Consider the following 24,555-nt stretch of genomic DNA (forward strand, 5'->3'; position numbering starts at 1 on the left):
AGATTTCAGCTCAGTTCAAGGAGCAATCTTCCCCAGGAAGGAAAGGCGCCACTATTTCCCCAGGATGCCCTTCTCCGTCCAACAGCCACCATTCCTCAGAGCTCCCCCTCCAGGTGCCCATGAGCCACTCCAGCTCTATTAATCCCACCCCAGCAGGCAGGCTGGAAGACTTCTTGGTAAGCAGCACTGGCCTCCCCTTGCTGACAGCTGGCCCTGATGGACCTGAGCCTCTGTCCCTAATTGACCTCTACAGCGAGATGCTAAGCAGTTCAGCTATCCTGGACCACCCATCTTCACCTATGGACACATCAGAATTGCACTTTGCCCCTGAGTCTACTGGGGAACCAAGCTTGGACCTGGGAGAGGCTAACTTGGACAGTATGGATTGGTTGGAGCTGTCAGGAGGGCCAGTGATGAGCCTCACCCCCCTCAGTACTGCAACACCTAGCCTCTTCTCCACAGACTTCCTTGATGGACATGATTTACAGCTGCACTGGGATTCTTGCTTATAGCTCTCTGAGCATGCAGACTTCAGGGGAGCGGTACAGCTGGGTTGTAGGACATGGATGGGCTCTTAAGTGAAAGTCGCCTTTCTTAAGAGCCCTGCATTTTGACCAGCTTTCATGAAGCTAGAGCCAAGGGCACGTACCAGTGATGTCTTCTGATTCAACCTCAGGCAAGCTACCACACTTCTCATAGCTATTGGTGGACTAAGGCATGGTCCTTTCCTCAAATGTTCAGTGGTCGTACCAGTTGTATGACTTGTTGGAGGTTTTCAGAATGGGATGTTGCCTCTGGGTGGAGTTGAGGATTTAGTTCGAAGCCAAGAATCAAAAGCAGTTTGGAAGAACTTACTGGAGAAACCAGGCTTCCTTCCTGACCTTCAGTCTGCCTTGTTAGAAAGCAATTGTGCTTTTTTTTAATTGGGCAAAAGGTAATTTGGCCATCTTTGGAGATGAGGAGGTGGGAGGATGAGTACAGGACTAGTGAGGTTTCTGCTTATATGGATGAGGATCCTGTTCCAAGAGCATTTCCCTAACAATGCCATAGTATAGGTGCTTTCTGCCTGGCAAGAAAGCCAAGCCCAAGTTATGTGCCACAGCTTAGATAATAGCCATCTTCCTTTGGCTTGCTAATTCCTGCATGTAGCCCTTGTTCCACTAAAACTTAAGAGGCGGCTGTATGCCCTAGCTGTTGTATCTCACCTGACATTGTTGTCTCAGGTACTCAGTTGGTTATGAATCAAGACAGCTGCATCGGGGATGATACTCCTAGCCCCCTGTAATAGCTCTGCCACCTCCTCTTAATAACTCTGCCTATGAAACTTAGTTGGCTAGAACTTACTTGTTCAAAGTGGTGGCGCTCTGTGAAGTTTGGGCCTTTGGGAAACAAGCACTGGAGCAGATGAGCTGCACTATGCTCCTGTTCTTAGTGCTTATGCTGTTCATGGGTTTCAGTTCAGCTACTCATCCCAAGAGTTTTCCTGCATATGAAGTATAGCTTTCTCTGATCTGGAGGTTGGTGTCATGGGGATGTCTGGTCTTGGCTGTAGGTTAAGGGTTGCGGCTCCACTTCCGTTTGGAGAGTTCAGCTGATCTCCGAGAGCATGAGCACTAACCTCTCTGAGGCAAGTGTTTTTGGTGCTGCTTGCCTAAGGAGCTGCATGTCTTTCATTGCACAGAGGAACTTTCCTGTAGCCATAGTCCCTGCTGCTGTGTGGTTAAGAGAATGGTTAGAAAACACAGTCTTGCCTCTTGATACCTGGTTTCATTTATAGCTGGTAAAATTTCTGTATATAGCCGTTATAAAACTTGTTTTGTTTTTGGAAAGCAGATGAAGTTATCTACCTGGTTAGGGGGTAGTTACTTCCCTTTAGCTCCTACTGTGTGGTAAACTGTTGGGGAGCTGGTATTTTAGCCTGTGGTTTGGTGGGAAAGAGGATTTGGTCCTTAGACTACCAGCTTTAGCCTTATTGCACATGTCACTCAAAGGAAATTGTATTTCTATTAGTCTCTTTCCCTCCCATAGAAAATACGTAGTTAAATGTGTCTGCTGGCACTGCCTTTCACCCCAAAGCAGAAGGAAGAAGGGTCCTGTCATTTGACAGGATCCAGGAGCCCCTTCTGTTTCTCTTATATTTTATCAAGTCTACATAACATATCCTAAACACCCCCTTTTATGATGAATGGAATTGAAGAGAATATTAGTTATGTGATTAGCCATTATCCTGAAATGGCCAACTGCACGTGAGTCTTATTTCATTCAGTAAAATATGACTGTTTTGGAAATTTGATTAATGGCTGCTGAAGGTGGCGTATCTCTTGTATACTCTTCAAGACGTACTACTAATATTGTCACTCAGTCTATCACTGATTGGGAAGGTTGGATCTAGACTTGGGATTGTTCACAGTATAGAAAAGCAGAATAAGCCAACTTATTGTGGGGAGAGGATCTGGTTCAGTAGTATCATCTTACCTGTTTTCAGACTAAGAGCAGTTAATGAGTTTAGATTGGAAAGTACTTGTTGGCCAGATCAGGGCTGCTTTAGCAGCAGCAGTGGGTTTGTGCTGAAAGTGCTATCCCCCAACAGCTGCCTGGTTTTGAAAGGGTAAACATGTCTAGTGTAAAATTATGAAGAAAAGCGCTATGGGTTAAGCCCATTGTAGGAATACTACTCTTTTGTGGAACGAGAAAGTGACTGGTATTAAGATGGGCTTTTTTGCCAGTGTATAAAAACACATGGCTTATAAAATAAGTTCCCTAAATTCTCCTTTTATATCCCCAAAGTAAAACAAGAGTCTAAGGGTCTTCCTTTGGTTTGAATGTACGCACTCTTCTGCTGATAACCACTGCTTGTATTTGATTAGCACGCACACTTATTCCACTATGCATCAATGAAAGGGGTTATCAGCACCTGCAAGAGGCTTACGCAGTGCTATAGTATTGGACCTGGAGTGAACATGCAACTGGAAAAGGGTATGGAATGAATATTATGGATAAATCAAATTATTTTTTCAGTTATTTGAAAAATCCATTTTATTAAAAAAAATTGTGTTGTAACATCTTTGTACATTTCATCTTTGGTCATGGCATAATGGATACTGATACGTGCCATGGTGAAAAGACAGCAAAGGCATTCAACATTTGTGGAGGGATGAAGAGCCATTTCACGCTATTGTGACAGTTTCTCCTTCCTAGAAACAGCACCTTGAAAGAAGTGTGGCAAATTATCCAGTAGTAGAACAGAATGCAACTATGGGGAAAGGGGCTTGCAATCTATTCTCATCCAGGTCACAGTCAGTATATTCTAGCTGACCAGACTGTAACAGTACTATTCACTGAATAAGAAACACAATATTTCAAGGCTGATTTACTTAATATTCAAATCCTAGAATCATTCGCAGAAGTGTCAATTTTTCCTTCCAACTACTAATACTTCCACATAACTCAGGAGAACAGAAATAAGGCTAAAGGCATCTGAAAAGCAGTCCTACTTCCCTATTACTGTCTTAGTCACAAGATGTGCAATTTACTTAGAAACCAAAATGACAAGTGATTGTGCTCCTGTCTTGCAGCCTCTATCATCATCATCAGTGTAGGTTGCAGTTGACTCCCTGAGCCATCTCGGTCCTGAATCCATTTCCTGCTAAGCGACATCAAAATATACAGAGATTTCTGGATACATTTTACATCTTTTGGTAATCTCTTTTTTTACAAAGTTCCAGGCTAAAATGAACTGATGCTGTTCAGCTAAGAGCCAGAATTAAAGGGCTAGGCTCCTGCTGCTCCACCCAAGGCAGTTTTAAACCAGCTAGCCATTTTAGGCACTTTGTGGCAGTAGCCCAGCCATTCCTGCACTGTAGCACCTGGGAAAACTAGTCACGAATCACAGTTTCTCTTTCAGACACACACTAATAAGGGGTGTTTCACATGTTAGCGTATGTAAGAAAATAAACATCATGAATAAAGTGAGCCTTGGAGGAACTTGGAATCTGTTGGTCTCCTCTCCCTGCCATAAATGAATCTTAACAGCTAGACTGATTAGCCTTGGGGGAATTTCCTCGTGCTGTACACCACACCTAGACAACTTTCTGTCTAACGTTACTGTCTTCCCTCTTGCCCAGACCAGCAGGCCTTGAATAGGCTTGGTATCCAAGGGGCACAGACTCCTGAGTGGTACATGACTTCCATAATATGCACATGCTCTGCACAATCAAGTTAGTGACACCATGGGAAAGGGAAGCTAGACAGCCACAGTTTCAAACAATGCAGCACAACCCCTGCTCTCTTCCATATGCTACTGCCCACCTGTTAAGCAAACTGATACCAGTCCACAAGAGAACTCTTGACAAGCAAAGACTGTTGGTGAGAGGGACAGACTGAAGGGGGAACAAGCTGCGAGGGAGGAGAATATGCCAATTGTTTGATGTCATCCAAGAAGTCCAAACTGAGGCCAAAGAATCACCCATCTATGTCCCAGCTAAAGAGATGGTGCTTCACAAGCATGTCCTGGACTCCTTCCTTCAGTGGTTTCTTCTTCTCCTAAAAAAGGAAGGCAAAGGGTTTTTTCACATTTCCCCACAGTCGCTAATATGTATGTACTGTGTGTGTGTGTGCTTCAGGGCCCACCACCATACCATCCCGGAAAACAAAAGGGTCCAGGCTGGGGCAAAGATTAGCCTGCTGTACCTCAGCCCCCTATGCAAATATAAGAGAGAACACAGTCTAACCCTAAACTGGGGTTGATGCAAATGCATGGGCTGTTGATGCTTACCTCTCTTTTTACAGGGAGTTCCCAATCCTGAGAAAGGCTGAATGCAAATTTACTGAGGACTCTGCAACAGAACATATCAACCATTAAGAGAGCTTAAAAGGAGGGCTAACACTATAGGCAAAGTAATCAAAGTGAAACCCACATTAAGTTCTGACACATTTATTTCATTCTGTTCTTACAATTAAAAATTATGCTTGTTCCATAAACAAGAATTGCAAAACATTGTATCTGTCTACTGCCACAAATCAAGTCTTCAAGACATTTGTCATTGTAAAGAAGTGAAGAAGCAAGAAAGAAAATAGGCGTGGGCGCTTGGTGGTGGTTTTTTAAAAGTGGCTCTTTAAAAAACCCTTGAGTAAAATCTAGACCTGAATTGTTCAGTCACCTCACATTTAACACAGCTGATGTGAAGTATATACTGCTACATCTATTTAAGAGACAATACTTTATTTTAAAAAGAGGACTCCCAGCATCCTTACTTAGAGCACTTGGCAGTGCCACGGGCACAATTGACGGCTGTGTAAAAACATAGGAGACAAGTTGTATGATTTACCTAACAGAATAAGCATGCTTCCAGGTCTAACTGTCCTTATGAAATACAAAACTCAGGTACTTGAGTAATCAATACATTTTCTCCTAGTTTTGCTGCACACAGACTAACTCCTTTGTACTTTGCTTTCTACTCGGCTCTACTACAGCTGAAGCTCAAGTCTACCCGTTCCCCTGTGTTTATCTCTTCCCTTTCATGATCATCTAAGGCAGAAAGCCTTCCCAATATAGAAACTCTGAGCAGTTCCCTCTTAGAAGTTGTCCACACTTCTGCTTGCCCCACTGGTTTCCCCTGGGAAAATGCCGTTTGCCGCTGAAATGGAACACCAGGTGTTCTGCAGATAGACCCAATCCAGCAACAAACAGGGTGGATGACCCCTTATTTTACTCTTCCATGAGCCAGCCTGGCTGATGCATCTTCATGTGAGCTGTGACAACTGGTTATTTTCTATTTTTCTGGAGAGGCTGGCTGTGGCAACCAAGAAGGTTTGGTGGTGTATGATGGCAAGGGGGAATAAAATCAAATCTTATTCTGCTAGGATAATGACTGATGAGCTCATCACAATGTACTGCCATTAGCCTTGCACATAAAGACCTATTCCTTCCAAGGAGGCTAAGATTGGGCAATGAAAGCAATTAGCATACTCTCTCTCCCTGTATGACATAGCCAAGGATGATTTCATTCACTTACATAAGGCTGCAGCTACCAGGAGGTGGAGTTGGGCAGTAAAATAAAGTGGGGAAAAGGAGGTTCCACCCACCTGAGCTCACACTTGATCTGCACCCAGCCAGGACTGCGCAAGAATGACCAGAGATGGAACCATTTCTCCACGGTCTGCAGGCTAGAGCACAACACCTCAAGCCACAAATGCAGCACCTGCTCACTGAAAAACAAGGCACAGGGAAAGTTACTAGCACACACACGTTCCATTGCCACTGCATAAAGAAACTCAGGGGAAAGAAAAGGTAGAAGACCTTGTGGCTCGGAAGCAGTAGAGCAGATCACACCTTAGGCTGCCAGCTCACAGCCCCTGCTGATGAAGCCCAGTCTAAGCCACCCATTAGGCTCCTGTTCTCTGCTAACAAAAGCAGCCTTGTATGAAAAATAACTGGAAGACTTACTTCAGTCCAATGCAGATAAGAGAACGAAGCTTCACATCCATCTGGGCATGTACTGCATCATGGGACATGTTGACAGACTGCACCGCCTGCAAAGGGGGAAAAGAGTTTTCGCTCTATAGGACGCACCCGACCATAGGACGCACCTTGATTTAGAGGGGGAGAACAAGAAAAAAAAAGTCCCCCTCTCTGCTCAGCGCCCCTTCAGCGAAGCAGCAGGAGAAACGGAGCCCCTTCCATTTCTCCTCCCACTTTGCTGAAGGGGCGCTGTGCAGCTCTCCCTCTCTGCTGAAGCCAGGAGAGTCTTGCTCTCCCGGCTTCAGCAAATTAACCCAAAGCCTTCGGAGCACAGTGCGAGTTCCCGCTGCGCTCCGGAGTCTTCAGGCGGCTATCCCTGAAGCCTGGAGAGCGAGTGGGGTCGGTGCGCACTGACCCCTCTCGCTCTCGAGGCTTCAGCGAAAGCAACATGAAGCCTCTGGAGCGCGGAGGGAGCGTTCCCTCTGCGCTTCGGAGGCTTCGCGTTGCTATCGCTGAAGCCAAGGAGCCTGCATTCGCTCCATAGGACACACACACATTTCCCCTTAATTTTTGGAGGGGAAAAAGTGCGTCCTATAGAGCGAAAAATACGGTATATGGATTCTTATTCAGCAGCCTTTCTCTCCTGGGAGCCAAAAAGCTCAAACTGCAATGAAAAGGTATTCTACCCAAAGCATTTGGGCCTTGGAGGCAATGAGAGTGAAAGGACTCTAGATTGCCACCTGCTGGAAGACACAGCCCTCTGGGCTTGTCACAGGTCCTCATCATTAGACCCTGAAAACAGACTGTTCCATCATAAAGACACCTTCATGACATCACCACACCCAATTAAAACACTAGAACAGCTTACCCGATAAAGCAGCTCCTCTGGAGTTAGCACTTTCCCATCTTCATCCAACCTAGAACAGTAAATTAATAGATCCAGCTGATACCAAACAAACAAGAGTCAGACGTTTGCCCTACCCAGTGCCACACACAGGATAGAAGCAACAGTTCCTTTCAAAGAAGATTCTCAGTAGTCCTTGCAAATTTCAACACAGGCCACTTGGCTAGGAACTTACACCACTAAAAGCTTGTAGCCCTCTAAAGAAAGCCTCATTTGGCGAGTAATCTCTGCAGCAGACACTGGCTAGCCCATCCTACATCAATAACCTGGCCTATAACCACCACCATTGTATTATTTATATGCCACCCGTCTGACTGAGTTGCCTCAGTCACTCTGAGTGGCTCCCAACAAAATAATAAAAACACAATAGAACATTAACGGTGGAAAACTTCCCTGAACAGGGCTGCCTTAGGTCTTCTAAATGTCAAACAGTTGTTTATCTGTTTGACAAGGTAATATGTGAAAACATTACAAGAAAAATAAGTATCAGCAGGAAGGGTACGTGACGGACAGGGAACATCTAATTCACTAGACTGATGAAACATTTACCTGTAGGTCTTGCAGAGCACAAGACGAGAATACACAGAGTCAAAGTCACGCTCCACTTCTCGCCCAGCAGCCTAGATAGAAAAGAGCACACAAGCACAGTTATTGATACGGTTGTCTCTTATTGTGACAGACCGGCAGACGCCCGCCCCCCTGCAATTACTACACTCTCCCAGAAGCCTCTGTACTTGCCAGCTGCACAGAGGTCTCATGTACTTGCCATACTATTTCTAAAGACCCTGCAGACACCAAGTGCCTCTCTTACCTCTTCAATGAAGAGCCAGGGGTGGCAGGGCCCCCCCAGCAGAGATGGCCTCTTCAGCCCGTGTTCAAATATGGCTTTGAGGGCTGGGCAGAGTGTCCCTCGAACCAAATCCGTCACACCTTCAGTGACAGAGTCATCTCCAGCAATGGAATACTTGGAGAAACAAGACCACAGCCTCCATTAATGGATGAGAAGCCACAGCAAGCAGAAAGGCACATATGGTAGATCTTTAACATACTATTTGTGAATGCTGTTTCATATGCCCGCCCCACTATTTCATAGGAGGATGCCTAGGCAACCGCAAAGTCCATATGACAAAATATTTTAATAAGCTCACAGTTGGCATTACCAAGCTCCTCCAATCACCTGGCTAGCAAGTATATGAATGAAGATGTTAGACTATCCCCTTTGCTAAACTTTTCACTGCCCCTACCCAGCTGGGTGCTGGCAAATCTGGTTTTACCTTCCCAAATATAAATTATTGGCTTTGCCATGGATTTATTGAGTGAGCTTGGATTTGTCACCTTATTCCTATATGGTCTACCTCTCCCACTGGGGTAGGGGAATAACAGTATCTCCCTATTTCCCAAATCTGAAACATACAGTGCACAAAGCTTGCACAGAATGAGATTATATTTAATGGTTTTGTGTTCCGGTAACCCAGATTGTCATTGGGTGACTAAGAGATATGGGCTTTTCCAGCATGTGATTCCCACTCACCCAGACCCAAACTCTGCTTCTCAGCATCTGCTACCCCACCATGTCCTTTACAAGGATCCAGAGAACAGTAGACACTAATGGCATGAAGCAGGGCCATAAATTTAATATGGAAACTTTACCTCTTTGCTCCGTTCATCCAGAACTTCCACAAACTTTGCAGGAAACCAACCTATAAAGAGCAGGGAAATATCAGGATAGCAATCTAGTCTTGGTATCAGCCTGTATATAAGCAAACAGTATTTGTGGAACAGGCTGTGAAGGTAGCCCCCCCCAATAGATTTAATATTATTGTTTGGGGGTGGGCAGAGATTCCCCCCTCACACAAATCCCATTTGCACTTACCTCTCAGGCCATTCAGTTCTCCCACCCAACAGTGCTCATCCTTCTGAGAGATGATCTGCAGCAATTGAAAGGAGGAAAAGAGATTTGATCATACGGAGGAAAAAGGAGCAGCAAGCAATGTATGGGAGCAAATACGGAATCTGAGCTGAGATACCCACGTAGTGGAAGTTGCCCCCAATTATTTTTAGTGTATACTGCAGAAAAAACCAAACTTCAATCTGTTTGTTGTTCCTTATTCATATAATGTCTGATTTCTCCACCCCCCTACATGATGCTACCATTCTGTTGGTCCCGACCATCGTACCGTGATGATATCATTCTTACGGAAGCCCAGTTCATCATCATCATGGCGCTCAAAATCCAGCAATGCCTTGGCCCGTCGCCGATGGTTCCGACAACAAGCCACATAGCTTTCATGGTCCCGCTGGTGGCTCTCCATGGTGTAATCAGGAGTCAAATCCTGGTTGGGGGACAAACAAGAGTAATCTGAATTCATGCCAAGCAGAAGGCAGAGATTAACAAGGGATGAGGACATTCTTCCAGTTTTGTATCTTCCCATATTCCCTCATGAGGCAAGTTCTCAGCCAACAAGCCCCTCCTTCAGTAAATTGGGTACAGTGGTAACCATCTCAGTATCAGGAAGCACAGGTTTTCTTCTGGGAGATCCCCTACTCACTATGCTGCAGCTCTTGGGATCCACACACTGAAAATGCCGTGCCACTTGCAGGATGGCCTCGCGCAACTCTGCAACCAGCTCCGTCTGCTTAATGTTCTTGGCCTTCAGTGCCTCCATGTCATCTTCCCCTGGAAGGAAGGCAGAAACAAAGGAAGGATAAGGAAATCACTCAAGCAGAGCAAGGTGGCAACCATCATCATCATTCTCTTAGTTTTCCCCTCTTCATCTGAAGCATCTGCTATTTGGAAACATACTGCTTCTATACGCTGAGTTTCCATTTTGTTCTCATAGCAAAAAGACAGACTTCCCTTCTATTCAATTGTCTAATCCAAAGTTGGCCAACCTGTGGCCAATGCTGATGTTTGGACTACAGTGCCCATACTCCCTAGCCACTGGTCATGCTACCACAGGTTAGAAATCCTTGGTCTAAACAAAGGAGCAAATAAGACCATTGCCATTGCCCTTCTAGTATAACATGAGAGGATGAATTTCTTCCATCATTTCATGTCTCAATCACATCCACTTCCACTAGTCATATTTTTTCCTAAAGTCTTATACTTTTAGTTGCCTTTCTGCAGGATATTTCTTTTAAGATAGGGCAACAGAACTCTACACACTATTCTACATAAGGGTGTTTCAAGGAGTTATGGGCAATGGAATACTTGCTGCTTTATTTTCACCCATACCTAGTTCCTAACAATTGTGTTTTTCCTTTTACTTTTTAGTGCCGCTCTATTCCTGAACTGATGTTAATTACAATAGCTCTTTTAAAAAATCCAATCTGTGTTCCACATGAATACATGAAATGAGAAAAACTGGAGATGTGCCTTATGCCCCATCTCAAAGCCCCATAAATATGTTTTATAACCAGCCTCTTGGCAGAAAAGAGACTGAAGCCTAGTTCAGTTTCTCAGGCCTCCTCAAAAGCTACATAAAAAAACCTAAGAGTGTGCTTAAGCTAGAATAAAATAAGGGCACACCTACAGTGTAAACTTAAAACTAAGTTGACTGCCCTGAGCTCCCTACAAAGCAACTTCAGTGAGGGATTTAAAGGCCTATAAACCCCACGGCACAGTTACACAGATTAAAAAACAGATTTGTTTCTGCAGAGCGGATTGCCCAGGGACAGACCTTTATTAGTGAATAGTCTCAAAAGTAGTGCAGCCTTTCAGAAGTGATCAATAAGTAAGGAGGGCAGTTCTCTACTCGTAAATACTACTTGTGTGTCTCATATTACTTTCTTTCTCTGGACCTTTAAAGAGGACAAAGAGCACGGGCTTCACCTGGGGTTCCATCACAGCCACTGAAGAGGAACACTCCTGTGTACAGCAGAATAAACACCTTGTACATGACTCCCAAGAGGTTAATTTTTAAAAAGATGAATCTAGGCAGCAGACAGAAGTGTCTCTTTACTTACCCTGAAGGCAAGCAGAGTGCTTAGTACAGTGTACAATAGTGCAAGGACAATCTATGGCCATGTTTGCACTAAATCATAATTTTGCGCAATGTGCACAAGCTGGAATGAACCTGAATGTGCCTCTGACTCATGTACAGTGGTACCTCGGGTTAAGTACTTAATTCGTTCTGGAGGTCCGTTCTTAACCTGAAACTGCTCTTAACCTGAAGCACCACTTTAGCTAATGGGGCCTCCTGCTGTTGCCAGAGCACGATTTCTGTTCTTATCCTGAAGCAAAGTTCTTAACCTGAAGCACTATTTCTGGGTTAGCAGAGTCTGTAACCTGAAGCGTATGTAACCTGAAGCGTATGTAACCCGAGGTACCACTGTACTCCTTTTCCCACCCTCAGCCACTTATTCTGCATCGGGGTGGGGGGTGGGGTGGAAGGAAGCTTGAGGATTTATTTGGCTCATTCCATTACACATCCCAGTACACTATAAATAAATAAAATATGGTTGAGTGTGAAGTGCCAACACACGGCCAGTCTTGCAGACACCAAGTATGTTTTGCCCTCTACATTTACCATGTTTGCTCTTTCAACTGTTCCAACCTGTGCAGGGCAACAATAATATGCTCATGCATTTCTCCTTACCAAAAAGCAGAGAGGTGATGCCAGACTTCCTGCGCTGCGTCCTGCGTCGTACAATCTGAGAGAGACAGAAGACCAAGACTCATTAAAGAGAGAATATAGTAAAAACGCTATAGTGACATTATGTTCAGTATGGTAAAACAGATCTTGTGGGTCACGTACATCAAACATACATACATACATACATACATACGTACGTACAAATTTTTATTTGTATGCCACCTTTCCACAGTTCAAATCATGCTCAAGGCAGCTTACAACACAAAAATAATACATAACTGCAACATAATGAAAGTAGTCATAAACAATAAATAAAACATCAAAGAATACGCAACCAAACGGAACAATTTCCACATAAATAACAAGATCTAAAATAAAGATACAAAAAGCCAACAGCAAGAACCTCTCCCTCAAACAACAGCACGTCTTGCAGCACGTCTTCAATAACACATCCAAGACTGACTCAACATCACTACCACTACCTATGAACAACAAAGGCAACAGAAGCCAAGCCTGAGAAAGGAAATATTTTTTAACTTGTGATTCCCAAGAGCTTTAGAAACACACCTTTGATAAGTTGACAGAAGCCCCTGCATTGAGCAGCTGCCCTTGGTCCGCAATGAGGTAAGCTAGGTGCTTGCACCGCTGAGTCTCCACTGCCACGTCCGTCAGGGAACCGGCAACACGCATGGCTTCCTGCAGGAGCAAGTCTGGATCTTCAATTTGAGAGGGGATGTCCGAGAGTGTGTTGAAGATGGAGGCAGAGTTCTCTGACTGAATCAACTCATCTTCCTGCATTAACAGGAACAAGGCATTCTGCGTGTTATGCTCTGGAATACCCTTGCAATTCTCACAGCCCCATTATCTGCATCTAACTCTATTCCCATGATGAAAGTTTGCATGGTGAATGCAGGACAACAATTAATGCATGCTTCCGTTAATCTCCCTTTGCACCCAATTATTTTCCTATAAAGGAATTCCTTAATGCTACACTCAATTTCAGCCACACATCCATTTGCCCAACACAGAACCAGAAGAGCAGAGGTTATTTCTCAAAGTGTTTCTTGAAACAGATCATTGTCAACAATCCCAGTCTATATGCTAGTTCGCTGGCATTATTCAGAAGACAAAAAAGCAGCAAAGGCAACAGCGGGTGGCAAAAGGAGCTACTGCACACCCAGATTTCAAAAGAACGATATATGGCATTTTTTGTTTTTCTTTCCTTACACACACAGACCGCCTCTCATAAAGGATTCCCCAAATACCTAAGATGGGGGTGGGGAATCGGGAGAGCGGTCCCTGTATATAAAAACTCATTCCTGAGGGGAAAGCGGAGGAGTGTTGCTTACCTTCATGCTGAGCATGCCCAGTGTGACCTGGAAGAGAACTATGGAGCCCTGGTAGAAAAAGAGGTCCCAAATTCGTAGCAACAGCTTGATATGCACAACACTAGCAAATGATGTGAGGAACCAGTGCAGGGTGATCAAGGAGAGCTCTGTGAATGGAGACAGTAAAGAAGGTGTATCATTCTAGTTTCCCAGTCACCCACACGAGGAAGAATCCATCCTACTCCTGCCCTCCTGCCTTTCCACTTCCAACATAAAACAGAGAACACTCACATCTATTCCAAATAATCTACCCATGTCAGTGCAGGCAAATACAGCTCCCTTCTCAGTCCTTTTCACTATGTCAAGCCAGAGCCAAATAAACAATGATCAGTAAACCAAGGACTAAACTTGCCTACAGATTGTGGTTTGCTTGGAGCAAAACAACCTAGTTCCTAGTTCAGACAGAATACTAAGCAAAGGACTGTGGTTTGCTTGCTACTGGTATGCAGGAAAAGTGGCCCAAATAGGCACATTCACAGCAAGCCATTAACTATAGCTTACCATAACAAGCAAATAACAAGCAAATGAGGCCACTGATATTTCTGCTTAAAACAAGAATTTTGAAATAGCACAAGAGATTATGTGCACACAAGCATATATTTCCTTCCATTTCAACCCAAATACCAAGCTAAAGTGACTCATGCTCAAAAGCATGTTTGACTCATTTGCACTACTAAATTCCCTTAGCAGCCACATGCACAGTGTGTTAACAATGTGGCTCACAGAAGAGAGCTGTACCCTGAAGCTCAAAACCTTCAGCTGACCAAGGGAGGCTCTCACCAATGTCATGCTCCTGGAGAAGTTTGTCCAGCTGTGGCAAGTACTGCACAATGAGATGCCGCAAGACGCGCTGGTCAGTCTGGACGCCCATCAGAGTAGTGTTGAAGTAGGAGGCCGGCACCAGGTCCTCAATGATAGCACACATCATCCAGAAGGCATCTTCCTCTTCCAAGAAAAGAAGTAAGGAAGCGACTACCTAGCAGAAGAGGAAAACATGGAGATAAGCTGAAAAGCATCTGTAACAGCCCACTGGTGCCCTCCCTCACAGCAGCAGAATTTTAGGGATAGAAAGTAATTAGCCATGGTGAGAACAGGATATTAGATGATGAACCTTTTGGCCAAATGAGCGATACTATAATGTTTTCATGCAAAGCAGCCTCATAGTTTCAGTAAAAGGATAATAATGGGATAAAGGAAACCTCTGTGACTCCAGGAAGACTTATTTATTTGAGCTCTTAATATACTGCTTAATTGCCAAAGTTCTTCTATAAGAGGGAGAAGGATGCTTGTGGCCCTCCAGTCCCCAGACCACATCCCCACCAGCCCTGCTTTACATCCTCCTCAAGTCCCTTCGCTTGGTTGGAATGTGTCCTTGAACTATGATACTTGCCTGCCTGGGTAGAGAGGGGTGTGTCTAGGAAGTAGCTTACCACACAAGGCACAGTGCACATTCATTGCTCTGCACAGTTGGTTGTCCACTACTGGCATTTCACCCCTGGAAGGTTGACCAGAAGGGAATGCTGCCCTTATCGTTTCTTTTTCTAAGTTTGTGCTTATTTTCTTCTTATTTATACGCAACTTCCATTTTCTGAAGGAAGTCTTATTTCCCCCGCCCCCAAGTTTCCTCTACGAAATCAAACATGACTGTACTAAACTTTTTTGGAGATTGTCCATCCGAATATATATGCTGAATTTTATAGTGCAGTTTAACAACACTTATATGTCACAACAGGCCCTGAATACTACTTAAAATTAAGTGCAGGGTCATCTCCATGACCGTCAGCTCTAAGGTACAGTCATTTAGCCTATCTAGTAATTGTACTTTTTTGTTGTTACGGGAGCACACACTGATTCAATCTACGTGAGGATAACTGAAGTCACTCATAACTACATTTCCTCACTGGATGCAGCTTTTGATTTAATTCTCCATCTCATAAACAACCAGAGCATTTTTGTCAGGCGGGCAATGATGCATCCCCAGAATTAAATTACCCTTGGGCCTGGTAATTCTGTAGAGCAGTCTGCTCTTTTTGATATGTCTAGCTTGTTGGAATGGATGTCCTCAGGTGTACAGAGTGATGCCGCCTCCAGTTCACCCTTACTTGCACTTCCTAAAGGGTTAATATCTGTAGACTGACTTGTCTGCTAGTTTTCCATTGCATAACTGTGGGCCCCTCTCTCAATGTGAGCCAAGTTGGGAGCTTGTGCTGCAGGCTGGCTTACATATGATTTAAATAAATTCTAAACAGAGTTATGAATAGGGAGCAATGTAGCATAAGTTCATAAAGTAACTTTGATTCTAACCTATGGTGCTAATAACTTTGCTAGTCGCACAGAGTCTTTGGTGAGCCCTGCCACTGAAACAGCCTTCATTTCTCCCCATCACAAAGACCTTGAGCTGCAGTGAATATTACATGGGCAAAAGGGATGTTGCTGAAAATGGCACCTATGTGGTATAACAATTCTTCATTCCCCCTGCTGAAACATATAGGACATCTAACTGCACAGATGACTGTAGGAATCTCCATTTCCCTACTTCCAATTCTTGGTGGCTGTTTCTGAGGATGTGGAGGTTCTCCAAGTTACAGTGGCTATACCTGAAACAGGCTACTTTATGGCTTACAGCTGGGTGTTAGCAAATACTCACCATGGTCATGCTACTCCTGGCAGGAGTAATATATTATGTTTAGTGGTGCCATCACCTCTGCAGTAAACTTATTTTATTATTTCTACTGGATAAAAAAAAGTATGTTGCTGCCTGTACAGGTACCTGTGAATTCCTCTCACCTGCTGTGAGCAGATTCCGAAGGGAAACAATAACAACTCACATATAACCACAATAGGAGAGGTTTATTTACCATGCCAGTGCCTTGACAATAGCCTATTTCGGGATACAGCCATGCCAGTCCCCGGAGAATTCTGCGTAGCCGCGGCACTCCAATACTATTCATGTTGGAAAAGCAGGCATTGCTGGGCATGGTGCGGAGCAAATCTTTCTCAATCTAACAGAAATCAAGTATCACAGATTAGCATTCTAGACTCAGTTAGCAATTATCCTCATCTTCTTTTTTCTTTCTCTAGTCCCCTGGGCTGTCCTTACATTCTTTGCACACCCACAAAGTAGGCTTGTAGTCTGAGGCTGCCATTTCACCTCAGAATGGAAGCCTCACGAAGAGCATGCAAACTTCCATCCATTCAGTATAATGCCTCATCTGCAACCTGAAGTGAACTGCTCAAAGTGAGTGAGTAAGCAGCACATCTCTTACTGCACAGTCAAGATAAAAATGTACCAAATAGTACTGGGTTTTATGTGCCAATGCACATTCTAGCAGTTTCCCCCCGCAAAGCAGCCTGGATGAGACCCTGACTACCACAAACAGTATCAATGGTGCCATTGTGAGAGGCCTATTAGCAGGCTTCCTCAACCTGGTGCTCTCCTGATGTTGTTGGACTTCGGCTCCCCACAGAATGGCCAGAGATGATAGGAGTTGCAGTCCAAAACATCTGGATGGCACCAGGCTACCAAAGCCTGCTTTAAGAGTTGACGTTTGCTTCAGAAGCCTTGCCCAGTTCCAAAGGGTGGCTTGGATGCCTCTACTCTGTGATTCGTTTTCTTCCTGCCTACTTGAAGCAAAAAAAATATTTACCTTCCAACGACTGGTGACAGATTAGTTACAATGGGGGGAAGGAAGGCTCAACTTTATGCACCTTGCAAAAGGTATGAGATCTGAAGAAGGCACTCACAGCGCTATAAATGGCATCTCCGATTCATTTATTTCCCATTAACTTTATTTATAAAGTTGCTTCGTCTTCCCTACTAGTTTTACAAAGTCCTGTCCCCTTCATTAGGTTGTTGTTGTTTGCCCTTAATGGGCTGAGAATAACTCATTAATGTAAGGGCAGATGTACCTCATATATTTAAAGCACATCTAATGCATATTTAAAACACATGGCTTTTCCCAAATATTCATGGGAACTATAGTTTGTTAAGGATGCTGAAAATTGTGCCTCTATGAGGGGGAAACTACACTTCGCAGGATTCTTTGGGGAAAGTCATGTGCATTAAATGTGTGTTGGAAGTACTTTAAATGTATGGTGTGGATCTGCCCTAAGAGTCTGAGGATTAAAAGTTAGGACTCAGTGGTGCTATTTGGAGCTTAAGACACACAACCTTGTATAGTGATCTCCAGACTAGTTCTTCACATTTTGTTCAGTGTTTATATCCAATAGCAAAAGTCTGAGCAAAGCGCCTCATGAATACATGTTAGTGCATCAACAGAATGATATTTTATGCAAACTCTACACCTAAAGGGTAATTAGCTGCTGCTGAGTGGCAAGAAGATGTGTGCTGGCTGAGAGAGATGCTTACAAAGTTCTGTATCTAGACCTCAAAACTTCCTACTTTCTAACGATTGAAGATTTTATTCTTTTCCCTTTAGCATGATGGCAGCAAGTGCGCAACACCCCCCCCTTGTTCTACATAAACTTTAAATCCACAGAGGTGATGTGTGATAGTAAATCCTTTCTTGGCTAATATCAGGAGGAACGCTGTGAGCCAATCCCTCTAAGCTCATTTTCAGCACTAGAAGAGAACTACCAACTCCAAGAAACTGAGTGGGTAACCCCTCCTTCTCTCAATCGCTGCTCTTAATCTTCCCTTTCTTCCACCCACCTGATAGGGTGCCCTTTCTTGAGCCCCAAGAACTAACCCATGGCAAAGTACCCACTTGTTTGGCAGCAATGGTTTCATCATTTGAGCTGTTTTTCACAATTTCCCGATATGACATTTCTGAATTTCGCTTCTTCTGCAGAGCACCTGACAGTCTCATCCACAGCTGGGTGAAATGAAGGAAGGAAAGGGTTTTATGATTAAGACAGGAAACCTCACCAGCAAGCTCTCCTCCATGATTAACCAGGAATGCCTCACCTGTGGCCTCATGCTATGAGGAATGCCAGCCAACACCAATGATCGCAGCTTATCAGAACGTGGAAGTGTGACTTCTATCTTGTCCCAGGTGAGGTCCCCCACGTCATGGTTGTGTGTGAATTCCAAGTGGGCCTGCCATTTCAGCCTGTGCTGCGGCTCTTCAACCAGTGGGATCCCCAAGAGCTTGCTAGAGTTTGGCTCTGCGCCATCTGTAGCAAAGAACACCAGCTTTAGGTGTGGAGAAGAAAGTAGCAAGTAGCCTTCTACATCTGAAAAATAATAATTCCTTGAAAAGCTGGACTTTACAATCTAGAGAGTCAAGAATTCAGTTGTGCATGCTTGGGCAAGTATATAACCATGTTCCAATTCTGATCCCAAAGCATGCACAGACCGCCACCGTTGGTGATGTTGAAAAATCCACTCTGACAGTCCCTTATGAGGTATATGGGCACCAGCCAGTTGAAATTCAAACAGGAAAATGAAGGTGTTTACTTTTCCATTTGAACATTTGTATTCTGGCTCATATGAAATGCCTAAAGTGGCTAGCTGTCCTAATATTTATTTATTATTTGCATATAGATTTATAAACTACTAAATCTTCTGAAAACAATGTACACAAATAATAACAATAATTTTATTATTTATACCCTGCCCATCTAGCTGTGCTTCCCCAGTCACTCCGGGTGGCTCCCAGCAGCTGTCCAGGGTTTCATACTCTGCTGGTTTCAAGAACTTGAGCCCAGACAAACATGTAGATGGATTACAGCTTTAAAATACATACGAGCAACACCCTGATCCTATCCGGGTTGTCACCTCCATGTCTTTTCAAGAAGGAAAAGCTGCTGTTTACATACATGTGCACTGTTCCTAAATGACATGTTACCAAGTATGTTATCATGTTAGTAAAGCCTGAAGTTAATTTCTTTAGAGGTCAACTGCTTTCAAAGCACCACCAGAATCAAGAGTTGGAAAGGGACTGCTGGGAATAAGTGACTTCTGAAGCAGAGCCCCAGGGAGAGCTTGTCACAAGTTACACCACAGAAATAAAAGGCCTTGCCTTCTTTGTCTACTCGGAAACCAAATTCATCATACCGGAACTCTGGCTGTTCAACAGATTCTTCTTTCTGGAAAACCGAAGAAAAGAATTGCTTTCCATTCTTTGCCACTAGGTGGTACAACACTTTTACACACTGCAGGCATCCAAAATAAAAATGGGAGCACTCTATGCATTTGTGCTGTACTCTTATAGCCTATATAAATAACTTCCACAGTAAATCTAGGAAGAACATGTTGGGAAGATACTTCCATTGGAGATATTTTGCCTTGCTTCTCCCAACCTTAACCCCTTCTCATTATTTAAAAGGCATCAAAACCCTACAGACTGATGATTTGGTCACTCATTGGCTCAGTCTACATATTATTCTATGTGTACATATACTGTATGCACAGGAAACACTGCTCCCATTTATGCTTCTCTATGTGTGTGCATCTTTAGCAATGCTTGTCACAACTACTCGTCTAGTCTTGACACAATTAATACTTCCAATTCTGTACTGTTTAAACCACTTAAGCACAATATTGTCCCAAAGTCTAACATGCTAAGATTAGTACCAAAGCTCTCCCAGTTTCTTTTGGATGTAAAGATCTACCACAGAATTCCTGATTCAACCTGGGGATTGCTGTTAATCCAGATGGCCCCTGAAAGCATTTGTCAGCCTAACCCTGTTGTCTTTGAATGTGAGTTTTGAGCGTCACCAAGCAGTTGTACATATAACAGTGACTATCATGCAAGCAGCTGCTCAGCTGGAGTCTTATTTATTTTATCAGTGTAAGGGTTCCTTACTGGCAGCCTTTATCCCAATGGACTCTATGTTTCACAGCTGATTTTTCATTTTATATGTTGTGCCAGGCACATGCACTTCTAATTAAATTTATAGGCTATTCATGTGTGAAACCTTTGGCAAGGTCTCAAGAGCGTGGCTTCCACTACCCAGTCTTTTTAAAAGGGTATACACAGCCATCAGAAGTATTTTATACCCTGGCTTCTTTACCCAAATGTAAGACATAATGCAAGATCAGACATAATTTGTGTTTAGGTTACCAGCTAATAAACTATTAGAGTCAGGCTCTATATCAGATTTTTGCCAGCAGTGCCAATTTACCTGAGAGCTCCATTCATGCTAGAATGAATGCAGCTGCTGAACCAGCAATTAATTGCCACAAATGCCTAGAAGGGTACTTGAAGACACATACAAACATTCATAATGTACACTCCTGTTTACTATTCAACAATGAAAAAGAAATTAGGTGCAATATTTATTATTTCACTTTGTCTTATAGTAGTACCTGGGCATATTTTGCCAAGATCTCCTGAGGCCATATGCTGGGTGTGAGAGCAGAGAAGGGCCCACCAGCAGTAGGGGTACAGCTTCCTATATGTAAAAACATTACAAACATACACAACAATGGAACACAAGGGACAGGAAAGTCACACTAACACTTCTGTGATAGCCAATCCTAAAACACTTCACGAGACTCTGTCTCCAATTTTGTGCTATTAAAAGTCCAGAAATCACCATAAGGAAACTGTGGACACATGGAAACATGGAAAAGCAACTGAATTATGCAGGATTGCCCAAGTAACTCAGATATGTATGTAGGATTAAATTCATTTTTCACAAGCATGGGAATAACTATTGTTCTAGAAGGGGTGGGGGGACAGATGGAAAATTCCTCTGAATATACCATGTGAACCCAAATTCTTCTCAAACCTTTGAAGTGCTAAATTCTAAATACACTTATTTCAGCACAGATTCTTATTGCCTTCTTTTATTGGCAACTAGGAAAGTATTCCTAATGTATTAGTTAGGGGCATTGTAAACCAGTCATGGCCTTGCTAGAGATCTTTACTCAGACCCAGACTTTCTGCAAGCAGAAAAGCTACTCATACTATGGGGTGTTTGTTCCCCTTTCTTTCCCGACCCATCCCAAAAAGCTGCTTGTGAGGGTTAGGGATACCTTCAGAATGGCACAGAAGGGAGTACAGAACACAGCGGGAGGGGAGAAACTGCAAGAATCCAACCACTGACACATTCAAGCTTCTTCCTCATTGCGCATTTCCCTATCTATTGCACTCTCCCATACTCCATCCCTCCTGAGCAGCTTTGGGGGGCAAAGGGGACTGCAATGGGGAGGAAAAGGTGGGAAAAAATGGCCTTCCACTCAAATATCTGGATCAAGCCAGTGATTTACATATTCTGTTCTTGTAAATATGGTAGTGTTAACTGAGTTTTCTGTCTGAGAGCTAGAAAAAAGTAAATGAAAAGATGTCTGTGATTCTGTGTGTCCAATCTGATGAGCAGCCTGACTCTCTGAAGTTTCAAAACACTACATGACACATGTAGCTAACTGGAATAAAGTTAACAACACTGGTATGGTTGATATGGTCTTTTCTTAAAATTGGAAGGATTTTGATAAAATATCAAAATTACTAATAATTGATTAAGGGCTTACCTGACATGGTGGCAGTGGAACGTGGGCAATGGTGGCTATTTTACTCTTCCGAAGGTCACTGCCCTGTTACAACATAGATGCAGGCATAATACAGAAAGAATAAAGCAATTAATCTTGAGACCAACAAACTATGCATAACAAGTATAGTTGATTCACAGTTAGCTGCTCTCTAATCAGAGCCAACACTAGTTAAATCAATCCTTACCAAATAAACTTATTTCCATGTTCCAAGAGTAACTCTATGTCAGGAGTCAACACATAAAGGAAGCCATTCAAGTGTAGGAGATGAAGTATTGAACTTCAAATGTCTGCTCAGCTATCTTTACAGAATAACCCTGGGCATGTTTGCATCTTGGTTAGTGTAATATATACATGCAGGCCCTACTTATCAAAGGCAATGTGTTCCCGGGAAACCGTTTGTTAGGCGAGAGTTCGCATAACAAGTCCACGATTTACATTATTTCTTTTGGGAATATATATTTTTAAAGCGTTTATTAATTTTCCAATAAGAACATCTAATTAAGATATCAAATCAAATCAAAAAACTAAAATAAAAAAGTCCAATTGTCTTCCAAATTATAATCTTAATATTTTTTTTTGAAATATTTCTAATGCAGGATGTATATGATCTCCTTCCCCCATCTCTCCATGGTTTCTTCCTGAAATGGCTGCAGTCCATCAGCAAAAGAGAGACAAATAAAAACAAACTAATTTATCCAATCTCTCCTGCTTCCATCTCCCTCTGTCCATGGTTTCTGTCTGAAAAGGCTGCCTCCAGACAGCAAAGCACAAACAAGGAAATAAGGAAGCCAAATGTTCAGATATCTGAATCTGGAGTGCATATAATGAAGTTTGGGCATAATTCTTTATATACAGATAAGTGATTTTAAGATAGCAAGTGTACAGATAGCAGGGCCTACATGTATATGTTTGTCCTAGCACTTAAACTGACACTGGTGTAGTTTTCCAGCATTATGGGGCAGGTCTAAATGTTAAACTTTAAATTAAAAGTAACAGAAGGAGTATAGCTTCCTATAATTAAAGCATGAAGACGGAAGTATCGACAAGCAGGATATGGTAGCATTTAATTTAACGATTCAGCTACACAAGTCTAGCTAAGGGAGTCACCATGACACTGTATGTCCATTTCTTAATAATAATAATAATAATAATAATAATAATAATAATAATACTATCATCCCGCCCATCTGTCTGGGTCTCCCCAGCCATTCTGGGTGGCTTACAGCACACAAAAAATGTAAAACATTAGACATTAAAAATTCCCTGATACAGAGCTGCCTTCAGATTTTCAACTCCAACCTTTCCAGAGAAATGTTAACACCATTGACTGTCTCTGTAAAAATAATACATGATGTCCCCTACACAGGTTTCCCTTGACAGCTAGTAGTTGGTATATGCCAGGGGTGGAAACCTGTGGCCCTCCATACACTGCTGGACTTCAGCGCCCAACAGTTGCAACCAATGGCTAGGAATTATGGGAGGTGCAGTCCTACATCACCTGGGGGGCCAACAGTTCCCCATTACTGGTGTTTACTATCAAATATAAATACAAACCTGACACAGTAGGCCTCAGAGGTTCACTGCTTGTTGCTTTTCCCAAGCAAAAGCAGACATTGCCGGGACTGAAATGGTTCAGAATCTCCACGTTGGAGGCTACTGCAAGAAAGAAGTCAAACAGACCTTCACAAATATGAGCAGTGACAATTATTTTGTTTCTAAATTTGAAAACCTGTTCAAGTTTCTCAATACTTGAACACACTTTCTCAATACAGTTTTCTCACCTGTCACTTTCACTCTGAGTAGCAGCAAGAAGTGAAAACAACTTTCTTGAGAAGTTGCATTTCCTCACAACTTGAATACAATATCAAAATGTTGCTACACTGGAAGACCTCTTGGTCACTAAGGGATTTGTATGGTGGGCTTGATTCCCATTTTTCATACCAGGAAATCTCAAGGAACTATTCCAAGGCAAGAATGAGAAAAAAATTCTAGAGCACCCAATATGTTAAAAGAACTACATAAATTATTATTATAAATAATATGGTAGTCCAAGGCTGCCTAGACTATCATGTTCATAAATCAATTTTGCAGCATTCTACTAATCCCTGTCTCTGCTGCATTTTGGGGCTGCCTGCATGGTTTCTGAGCAGTATCTAGAACATGGAAGAAAACTATCTAAAGTTTTGAGGTGACTGTCGGAAACATCATTTAAAAAGTTTTTTAAAAAACCTGCAGAAAATTAAACCAATGTTGGATGGAAATTTTTGGCTCAGTCCTAATTCATATACAGAGACACTTTTTCACTCCTATGAAGATCTCTTATCATTATTACTAAAATTTGTTTACTGCCTTTCATCTGAAGATCATAGCATAGAAAATCAAAATGAGAGCGCAAAATACATAATAAAACAAAAACCAAACAACAAATCCATAATCCCCATCCCACACACACATTTAAAAGGCCATGGAATGTTAATCAGCCAATGGCCTGGTTATAGAGATATGTTTTTGCCTGGCACCTAAAGATATGTAATGAGGGCACCAGGCAAGCTCTAAACAGCTTGGGACACAGATATCTGCAAGAATGCCTTCTTTGAATAATAGCTTCCCCATGTTTCAAGATCAGCAGATGAGTCCTTGTGGTGGTCTCTTCTCAGGACGAGGTATGTGGAAAATGGCATTTGCAGTGGCAGCTCCTTTTATGTTGAGCTCCCTCCCTTTCAAGGTGCATTTGGCCTCACCTTTGG

The 24,555-nt window shown here is 43.0% G+C and overlaps 2 protein-coding genes across 4 annotated transcripts in view; one reads left to right on the forward strand and one right to left on the reverse strand.

The window, feature by feature from the left end:
* MRTFA (myocardin related transcription factor A) overlaps nt 1-3,060 on the forward strand; it is a 42,846-nt gene extending 39,786 nt beyond the window's left edge. For both annotated transcript variants that reach the window (XM_053407245.1, XM_053407246.1), the window contains exon 15: nt 1-3,060. In XM_053407245.1, the coding sequence (XP_053263220.1) occupies nt 1-512 (512 nt within the window). In that variant the 3' untranslated portion in view covers nt 513-3,060.
* Nucleotides 3,019-24,555, reverse strand: part of SGSM3 (small G protein signaling modulator 3) — a 27,335-nt gene continuing 5,798 nt past the window's right edge. The window contains exons 2-23 of one of the 2 annotated variants that reach the window (XM_053407247.1): nt 23,363-23,464; nt 21,788-21,850; nt 20,621-20,706; nt 19,332-19,398; nt 18,275-18,483; nt 18,075-18,182; nt 16,206-16,349; nt 14,128-14,323; nt 13,309-13,454; nt 12,527-12,751; nt 11,963-12,017; nt 9,914-10,041; nt 9,542-9,697; nt 9,238-9,292; nt 9,015-9,064; nt 8,176-8,328; nt 7,914-7,984; nt 7,329-7,377; nt 6,446-6,531; nt 6,085-6,207; nt 4,775-4,835; nt 3,019-4,542 (exon numbers count right to left, since the gene is read on the reverse strand). In XM_053407247.1, coding sequence (XP_053263222.1) covers nt 4,462-4,542; nt 4,775-4,835; nt 6,085-6,207; nt 6,446-6,531; nt 7,329-7,377; nt 7,914-7,984; nt 8,176-8,328; nt 9,015-9,064; nt 9,238-9,292; nt 9,542-9,697; nt 9,914-10,041; nt 11,963-12,017; nt 12,527-12,751; nt 13,309-13,454; nt 14,128-14,323; nt 16,206-16,349; nt 18,075-18,182; nt 18,275-18,483; nt 19,332-19,398; nt 20,621-20,706; nt 21,788-21,794 — 2,256 coding nt within the window. In that variant the 5' untranslated portion in view covers nt 21,795-21,850; nt 23,363-23,464 and the 3' untranslated portion in view covers nt 3,019-4,461. Of the gene's footprint in view, nt 4,543-4,774; nt 4,836-6,084; nt 6,208-6,445; nt 6,532-7,328; nt 7,378-7,913; nt 7,985-8,175; nt 8,329-9,014; nt 9,065-9,237; nt 9,293-9,541; nt 9,698-9,913; nt 10,042-11,962; nt 12,018-12,526; nt 12,752-13,308; nt 13,455-14,127; nt 14,324-16,205; nt 16,350-18,074; nt 18,183-18,274; nt 18,484-19,331; nt 19,399-20,620; nt 20,707-21,787; nt 21,851-23,362; nt 23,465-24,555 lie in introns of those variants that run through there. The other variant, XM_053407248.1, reaches the window with a different exon arrangement.

This window comes from Podarcis raffonei, chromosome 10 (genome assembly GCF_027172205.1).
Source record: "Podarcis raffonei isolate rPodRaf1 chromosome 10, rPodRaf1.pri, whole genome shotgun sequence".
NCBI classification, from domain to species: Eukaryota; Metazoa; Chordata; class Lepidosauria; order Squamata; family Lacertidae; genus Podarcis; species Podarcis raffonei.